Genomic DNA, 9601 nt, shown 5'->3' with positions numbered 1-9601 from the left:
CCCTCCCCGCTTTTGTTATTTCTCCGAAAACTCCCCGTAATTTGCATGGCCATTAAACTTCATTTTAAAATCATTGATCCATTCAGGTTGCCAAATTGTGTATGAAATACACCCTACACATCCACGATCACTTAGTTTCAATTTCAACCGCTTTGTCATAGGCTAAAAACCTGGCAACCCAAAACCCAAATAAGGCCGGGTGCCCAGTAGCCTGAGTCTCGTCAGAAGCAAGCGGGCTAGTTGAATAGCCTACTCCAGAACTAGCTGTTGTGAAATTGTTGGGAATTGAATTGATTAACACATCACATAAACTGTTATTGAGTGTTGTTGATACACTAAACTTGTGCCCTCAGACAGGCAGCTGGTGGATACATAACTGGCATGCGTAAGGTAAAGGTAAGGTAAAACAACGACCTAAATGCAGTGTTGAAACATGGTATGAAGCGTATTAAATATGCAAACACAGATCCGTATAAACACTGACCCCCCCCCCCCCCCAAAAAAAAAATCCTGTCTCCCGTTTTTGGGAAGCTAAATGTTGACAGGTATGATCGTGACAGAAGAACCATGCCAACTTTGGATGCGGTTATCTTAGCGATACTTTTTGCAATATTTCATAAAATATAATAAAATGTTGCTTAGAACCCAAAGCAATGAAATATCCATGTTGTTTTACTCATAATACGTTTCATAAATGTATAATCCAGCTCTTACAAAACCCAGGAATTATGAAAAATCAGTCGTTTTTCCTGGTGAAAACGCGTCCAGGAAATGCTCCATTTCATTAATTTCTCCCATTGCTGTCTGGAAAAATCCAGATAAAGAGTTTTAGAACTTTGGCTGACCAGCTATGGCATGTACTGTGTACATATTTTCATTTCTGTGCGAGGGAACTACTTGTCCCACCAGCTTGACGATAGTTTGAATGAAAGACAACAAGATGACTAACTTACCACCTTTTCCATTGAGTAAATTCAACTTCCAAGATGGGAAAATCAGTTTTCATCGGATGATACACATCGCTTATAACAGCCTCGGATGATACACATCGCTTATGACAGCCTCGGCATCCATCTTTGATTCCAGCAGGTTACGAAAGTGTGGGAATTAAGGCATAAACATTTCCATGGCAACGGTGATCTCTACCAATCAAAGGCTCTCCTTTTACACGTTAGGATTTTAGATGCCCCATGAACTTTTGGTGTCTATATGAGTATATACAATTGCTTAGTCATGTCATAGATGGTTTTAAGTCTACCATGGACGGTTATGATTTTATGGTTTATAATCCAGTTCTCAATAGAGAAATTGAATTTGATTCTTTCTTCTGGGACTGTTGAGCTCTATTGCCTATAGATATTAGAAAGCTAGATGCCGCATTGGGCTCCAGAACATAGATATTAGAAAGCTAGATGCCGCATTGGGCTCCAGAACGTACGTAAATTACTGTTCCGGTTCCGGCACCTTCGAAAGAGGCAGCCTGTCGAGGTAGCTCCGTGTCTTTTCTTGAATTTCCTCTTGAGGATTAATAAAGTATCTATCTATCTATCTATCAAACTATCTATCAAATAGCGTCGCCATCTTGGTTGGGGCAACGTTCACTGGAGGCCAACAGAGGAGCATGTGACTCTGACTGGAAATCAGACAGGTGTCTCTGATTGGACATCACACAGGTGCCTCTGATTCCTGGCAAGTGTTGCCCTGAGCAATATGGAGGCCGTATGCCATCTAATAGAACTCGACGGACAATGCGGTATCTGTCTTTGTAATATCTGTGCCATTACAATGTTGGATTGATCAGCGTATTCACAAGGCTCTCCCGGTTGCATAGAGCGATGGTTCTCAAGATATGATCTACCGCAGGGAATTGGGCAAACAAGCTGTCAATCAGGCACCCCAGCTTTGATTGACAATAACTCAAGCCTTCAGCAAGCCTCGAAGATGAGACCTGGATGTCCCTGTAGCAGAGGAGTAGACCATTCCGATGACATACGATGTTACCGCAAGAACCCTAAAAAACGCCCCTGAAAACCGTCTTAAAAAAGAATGCAAAAGGACCTTTTTACCAAAAATTCATACAGACAATAAAACTTACTACACAAGAACACTTTTGAGTAGAAGCATAATCTTGGTGTCAAATGAAAGCTAACCCTCTTGAGTTTCTTGTTCATTCTGCCCCTTCACTACAACTAGCTGTACTTCAAAGTGTTTCAGCGTTCAAAAAAACTGTAATAAGTCTATAGATTGCATGGCAGTGACTGTCATAGAATCAAAAAAGCATCATTTCACATGAATCTGCTAAAACACAGTTACACTCTGTTGTGTATTACATCACACAGTCTGACCGTTTCTGATAATTCTACTAGGTCTTAGCTTTCATAAGAGGTCAAGCATTTGATGATGGGCCAAGGCTTCCATAAGAGGTCAAGCATAGCATTTGATGATGGGTCAATGTATGTGTGGACAGTGGCCATTTTTTTTACAGCAGATATATAGGTTCAAAATGTCAGTTATCAGCATTCATTGACTAGTAATAATCGGTATCAGTATCGGCCCTGAAAAAGCCATATCGGTCGACCCCTAGTGTGTGTGTGTGTGTGTGTGTTTGTGTGTTTCATGTAGTGATCTGTCTCTCTCTCTCTTTCTCTGTGTGCTCCACTCTTACTAGTGTCTGTTATGGACCAGAATCAGACATACAACAGAGGTGACTCCCTCCCTCTCTCTCTTTTCCTCTCCCTCCCTCTCTCTCTTTTCCTCTCCCTCCCTCTCTCTCTTTCTCTCTCCTCTCCCTCCCTCTCTCTTTCTCTCCTCTCCCTCCCTCTCTCTCTTTTCTTCTCCCTCCCTCTCTCCCCTCTTTCTCTGTCTCGCTCTCTCTCCTTTGTACTGTGTGTGTGTGTGTATTTGCCTGCCTCCATTGTGGATTGCTATAACACACAACCCCAAGTGTGTGTGTGTGTGTGTGTGTGTGTGTGTGTGTGTGTGTGTGTGTGTGTCCCTGCGCTTCTGTGATTCATGTCATATGCTTGTGCCACATTCCAGCTTTCTGTTCTCTAGTGATGAACTGATGATGTGGATGATGATGATGATTCTTGTTGCCATAGTGATGACCATTGTCTTTCAGGCTGTCGTAGCATGGCACACTACAGCATGATGGAGCATGACCCCTCATCTGTTACTAGCTCCCATGTGTGTGTGTGCAGGTGTGTGTGTGTATGTGTAGATAGATAGATAGATAGATAGATACTTTATTGATCCCCAAGGGGAAATTCAAGGTCCCAGTAGTCCCACACACAACATAAACATAAACAGGATGAAAAAAAAAACAAATCCACATGACTAAAATGAACAGTAAAAGACACTAAAAGTGTGTGTGTGTGTGTGTGTGTGTGTGCGTGCTGGTGTGTGAGCATGTGTGGGAGCGTACGTACATATGTGTGTGTGTGTGTGTGTTAGTGCTGAGCGATATGACCAAAAATGTATATCACGGTATTTTTCAAAATTCTTACGGTTTCACGGTATATGACGGTATTATTTTCCCCCATGCATAATCAGATGTTCAGCATTTTCTACAGGTTGAGAGAGGAATTGCTGCAGTACATTGACTAAGGATGGTCTATTTTACTGTCATGATGTAGAATAAGTCCACACTAGTGGTAATGCAGTTTTGCATGGCCCCAGAAAATGATGCTGTTTACAACATCTTGTATCAAACCAATACAAAAAGTAGTGCAACTTGCAATAATTATACTTTTTTGAAAATTATACAATTTAAAATAAAACCTCTCTGCTAATATGCTTACTCTGTCAAATAGACCTATCAGAAACATGCCTTATTGTTATTGTGTGGTTTACATGACGTTAGTGGTAGGCTAACGTTAACTTCATATGGATGTGGATGTCTTAGCCTGCCATGAGCTTCGGTTCGGTTCGCTAGGCAAAACATTAACAAAAAAGTTTGTTTTGGTGCACTGATGACAGTCAGGATCATTTCTAACTAGCCAGCTAGTATTGCTCAGTGCATGTCTATAACCATAGACAACATGCTTTACTTGCTGCCTGGATAATTTCAGTGAATATTCTTAAGGTGAGATGAACATTAAACGTCACTGTGTTCAGTGGATTGCTAACTAACAACATCACCTACTGGCCAGCTAGTTACAGCTGTTGAACAATCTCAATAGAATTTTCGTGACGGTAAATCCTTTTCAATGGAGTATCCCTTAACGTTTTTCCTTAACTAAAGAAACAATTTAAGGTATTCTGTGCAAAACCCTTAAATAAACCCCCTACCTAAGGAGAAATTAAGGGTCATACTTCAGGGGAAAAACTAATGGTGTTTTGTGTTTACCCTCACTATGCCTCGCAGTGGCACCATGCGTGTGTGTGAAAAAAGTCCCGTCTGAAACACTGTCGCGCGGCGCAGTGTTCCAAACATTGTGTAATCAAATACACCGGTATGGTGGTATATAAAAAAAAAATCATTTCATAACGAAAATATACACCGGTATACCGCCCAGCACTAGTGTGTGTTGGTGTGCTTGTGTGTGGGAGCGTGTGTGGGAGTGCGCGTGTGTGTGTGGGAGTGCATGTGTGTGTGTGCGTTGCCTCACTAGAACAAATCTGACTGGATGCTGCACTCGTGCCTGCACACCGTAACGCTGTGTGTGTGTGTGTGTACACACTTCTGGCATGACATAGAACATGTGTGTGTGTGTGTGTATGTGTGTGTGTGTACACACTTCTGGCATGACATAGAACGTGTGTGTGTGTGTGTCTGTACGTGTACACACTTCTGGTATGTCATAGAACGTGTGTGTGTAACACTCCTGTCTTTGTTTTGTGCAGTCTATCACTGGGACACGTCTGATTGGATGCCAAGCTCACGCCTGCCGGATATTGAAGAAGTTTCAGCCTATGAGAGTGCAGACACCTCAGTCACCATGACGATGGGTGTGGGGGCAGACTTAGAGACGGACTACTACCTGGGTGGGGCTTATGACATAGACAGTGAGACTCCACCTCCACAGGGGGAGGAGTTACACCTCTCTCCACCAATCACCTCTGACCATTATGACAGCTCGCCTGCCAGTCAGCCGGTTTCCACGGACACCACTCTGAGCAGAGGGCAGAAGGCCCGCCCACAGTTCCATCCCAGCCAATACCTGCCTCCACACCAGCCGCCACTCACAGACGGGCCCAGCACAGGGGAGGAGCTTTGCACATTTGTGGGCGGAGTTTTGGGAAGGCAGGACCTTGAGGATCAGATGTCAGTCAGGCTGTCAATCAACGCCTCCTCAGCTTCCGATGTCTCCGCCCCCTGTGTCTATGGTGACTCGGAGACAGACAGTCTAGAAGAGTCACAACAACAGACTGAAGTGTGATAGACAGACACACACACACACACACACACACACACACACACACACACACACACACTCTCAAGCGCACACACACACAAACACACACACACACAAACACTCAAACATGCACAAACACACACATAATCAAGCGCACACAAACACACACACAAACATTCAAACATACACACACACACACACACACACAGACACACTAATGAACTGCGGCCCCCCAAATTCCTCTCTTAATAAATGGCAAAAATTAAGTGGGTGTGGCCAACTGTTAAAGCACAGGAAGCGACTTTGGTCATGTGACCTAGTCATGTGACTGCATGGCTGTGAGCAGTCCCCTGAGTGAAGAGTCCGAGGTGCATGTGTGTGTGTGTGTGTGTGTGTGTGTGTGTGTGTGTGTGTGTGTGTGTGTGTGTATGTGAGAGATCACTGCCGTATTTCTTAACAGCTAAAAGAGCAATATCACATTTGAGCTTCAGAGAAAGAGAGAGAGAGAGGAGGAAGAAGAGAGAGAGAGAGAGAGAAAAGCAATATCACATTTGAGCTTCAGAGAAAGAGAGAGAGAGAGAGGAGGAAGAAGAGAGAGAGAGAGAGAAAAGCAATATCACATTTGAGCTTCAGAGAAAGAGAGAGAGAGAGAAAAAGAGAGAGAGAGAGAGAGAAAAGCAATATCACATTTGAAAGAGAGAAAGGAGGAAGAAGTCATCCTGGACAGGAGCTATGCAAGTTGGTATGTATGTATGTGTGTGTGTGTATGTACTGTATGTGTGTGTGTGTGTGTGTGTGTGTGTATGTGAGGTAGCTAGCTGCTAGCTAGCCAGCTGAGCTGACGTTCACAAGTTCAGCTGTTCTGTCCTCATCTTTCTTCTCTCTGTGCAGAAACTCCCTCAGATATCCAGTAAACTTGCATATCGTCTTTCAGAGTTTATGCCAATCCAAGTTTGATGTAAGATGAGTTAGATAGCCTCATAGCCTGTTTCATTTGTAAAGATAGTGGGCTACGCTAGGCTAGGCTACTATGAACTAGAACTAAAAAGCCAGTTCATAATAGTAGCTTAGTCAACACTATGTCAGTTTTATCAACCGAAAAAATAGTAATCCAGATTTCACTTGAAAATCAGAGTAGCTCCCGATGACAGGCCTACGTTAGCCATGTTAGCTACGTTAGCTGCAGACGCAGACAGCTGCAGACAACACGGAACAGTTCGCTGGAAGGACCCGTAGCCCAGGCACTGCCAGCTTTGGATGCAACTTCATCTTTGCTAACAGCCCCTCAACTTCATCTTCGCTAACAGCCCCTCACGTCGACTCGTCCAGGCACTTAGGCGCGTATTTTGTTTGTTCCTGTAGGCTACTGCCTGTCATGTTCAATAATGTGGTTATGTAACCATGTCACATAACCATAACCATGTAGCCTGCGGAAGACTAGGCCTAGCACTATTTAGGACTGAGTAGACTACGTTAGTCCAGCCAGAAAATAGTCTTCAAACTCTTAAGCTTTAATGGTCATGCGTGTATTAAGACGTGGTGTTAACTAAAAAGTTAGTGTCACAGTATCTTACTTGAGGTCTAGGATGTCGATCACCTTGCACAAGGTTATTTAAAATACTCAATGAAGCAAACTTGGATTCAATCGCAGGCGTATCGCTATTAGACTCCTACATTTTTTGACTCCCAAAATGGCAGTGTTAATATCTCCATTCTGGTTGTTATGGGAACAATAAGCCAGAATCCTCTATACAATTTGTAATGTCATCCTACTCCAGACCCTGTGAGATTGGTGGTCATCCTGATTAGACTAGACAGCAGTGAGGGTAACGATAGAAGGTAGAGATGGGTAGCCTGATGATAAAGTTATTCTTGCTATTATTTAATTAATTCTTATGTTTCATTTATTTATAGCACGTTGTATTTTTATGTTATTTTGTTAACACACATGTGCTTTTGCAACGCTGCTTTGTAGTCTTACTGGAATTTATGTCTGGTCACACGCCATTTGGATTTGATAATGGGTCATTTTTTAACCCAGCCTGGAAGCTCCAATTTACCCCGCTCACAAAATTGAGGATGTCAAATGCTTCAATTGCTGTTTTCTGTTTGTCTTTTAAAGTTATTTCGCTATTAATATCTCGTATAACAGACGTGGTTCTCCATTGGAAGCTGTTGTGTTGTAAACGAAATCAACTCTAGCGCACTTACTTGGGAGTCTCAATAAGTCGTCTCTAGCGAGCTTACTTGGGAGTCTCTGGGGTAATAAGACGTCTCTAGCGGAGTCTCTGGGGTAATAAGACGTCTCTAGCGGAGTCTCTGGGGTAATAAGACGTCTCTAGCGGAGTCTCTGGGGTAATAAGACGTCTCTAGCGGAGTCCCCCGTCCAGTCACAATGTGTGTGTGTGTGTGTGAGTGAGTGTGTGTGTGAGTGAGTGTGTGTGTGTGTGAGTGAGAGAGACCTTGACCATAGAGAGAAACAGAGAAAGAGAAATGAAGGGAGGAAGAGGGGATAGAGAGAGAGAGAGAGACTTAGAGGAAGAGAGGAAGGGGGGATGGAGAGAGAGAGAGACTTAGAGGAAGAGAGGAAGGGGGGATGGAGAGAGAGACTTGGAAGAGACTTGGAAGAGAGAAGCATGTTGTCACAGGAGACTAGGGTGGAGTTAAACTCAGGCAGGAGTGTGTGTGGGTGTGGGTGTGTATGTGTGAGAGAGATTGTGTGTGTGTGTGTGTGATAGGGGACTGCATTGTGACGTTGCTGATAGTGTATAGTTGTGTTTCTTTAGACTGATTGTACAGTGTAAATAGACCCCAGAGCAGAGTTTATACCAATACATCTGCAGGGAGGCACACACACACACACTCATACAAATACACACACTTGTACAGACACACACACACACACACTTACACTTATACACACACACACACTTTCTCTGATCCCTTTCTGAATGCTTCCAGTAAGTTCTGTACTCTGAGGGCGTGTCGGGACAGATCAAATGTTTTTTAAACAGAAATTAAATAAACAGTTTAACTCAACAGGTAGCCTCTTAATGTGTGTGTGCGTGTGAGTGTAAGTGAATAGGACTGTGTGTGAGTTAGTCTGAGAGTATGTGTGCGTGTGTGTGTGTGTTTGCAGCGTTAATGTGTTTGGTTGTTGTGTGGTGTAAGTGTGTGTGTTAGAAGTGTCTACTGAAGCATGGGTGTGTTTCATAACGAATGTGTATTTTAGCGATCTGAAACACCTAGTGTGTCCAGTCCACATTTGCTAATTTAACGGTGTGATTTTGGGATCAGAGACCGCATGCATTGTTCAAAAGGGTTGTTCTTCTGTTTCTTAATCAGTCATGGGTGTGTTTTGGACGTAACATCTTTCAAAAATACAATGAGTGACATTTGTGAACGTAGCCTGAAAAAAAACAAGCTTACCTCAATAATGTTTGAATGACTGAATAAAACTAGAATTGCATCTCCGAGGAACTGCAAGAGTGGGTTTGATCAGGGGCATGGAACCCGGCTTCATTCAAGGATTCCAACAGTACCTCATTTTGGAAAATCAGACATACAAGTCAAAAGTTACATGCAAAAACCATCAAAACCCGCCGAAAAACAGGAGTAAAGCATAAACGACAAGGGGCAGCCACACAAAAAACGCAAGCAACATACACCTGTTCGGGCCTGAATTTTTAGAGTTGGAACCGTGTCGATAGCTCAAACGCTCTAGGAGTCCGCACAAAAAGTGAGTGAACGGAAAAAATAAATAAAAAAAGAAATAAATAAACTAAACTTAAAGGGTTCAGGATTTTCAACACGTTTCATCCTTCTAGTTGCAAGTCATCAGTATGTGTTAGCCTGCCACTAAAAACACCCACTCCACAGTAATTATAATGCCAAACTATCGATGTAAATGTCTGTGTTTAGTGTTAGAAATAAAACTACCCTTGCATCGCATTGCAATAGTTATACTTTGTTCCCTGAAGTTGGTAGTAAGGCTACGTTCACAAATGTCACTCTCATTGTTTCCATAAATGCACAAATAGGCTGACACCAGACATAATTTCACTGCATTTCTTACTTCCAGTAACTATATGCATGTGACAATAAACTTCCTTGTATCCTTGTATAAGCAACGGCAGCGGCGGCCTGATATTACCTAGGCTACTACTAGGTGTCCCGATTGGAGTGCGCTTCTCTGTTTACTTTTCGGCGCAGTACTACTAACCGAAGCAAGTAAAATTCAACCG

At 43.0% G+C, this 9601-nt stretch overlaps 1 protein-coding gene across 1 annotated transcript in view; it reads left to right on the top strand.

Annotated features, from left to right (window-relative positions):
* The window catches only part of fat3a (FAT atypical cadherin 3a), a 24397-nt gene extending 16001 nt beyond the window's left edge, over window positions 1-8396 (top strand). Inside the window, exons 11-12 of the mRNA XM_048264096.1 lie at window positions 2669-2704; window positions 4846-8396. Coding sequence (XP_048120053.1) covers window positions 2669-2704; window positions 4846-5381 — 572 coding nt within the window. The 3' untranslated portion in view covers window positions 5382-8396. The remainder of the gene's footprint in view (window positions 1-2668; window positions 2705-4845) is intronic.
* Window positions 8397-9601: the final 1205 nt, after the last annotated feature.

Source organism: Alosa alosa, chromosome 15 (assembly GCF_017589495.1).
Source record: "Alosa alosa isolate M-15738 ecotype Scorff River chromosome 15, AALO_Geno_1.1, whole genome shotgun sequence".
NCBI lineage: Eukaryota > Metazoa > Chordata > Actinopteri > Clupeiformes > Clupeidae > Alosa > Alosa alosa.
Note: the sequence above shows the minus strand (reverse complement) of the source record. Positions and strands in the feature narration are given on the sequence as shown.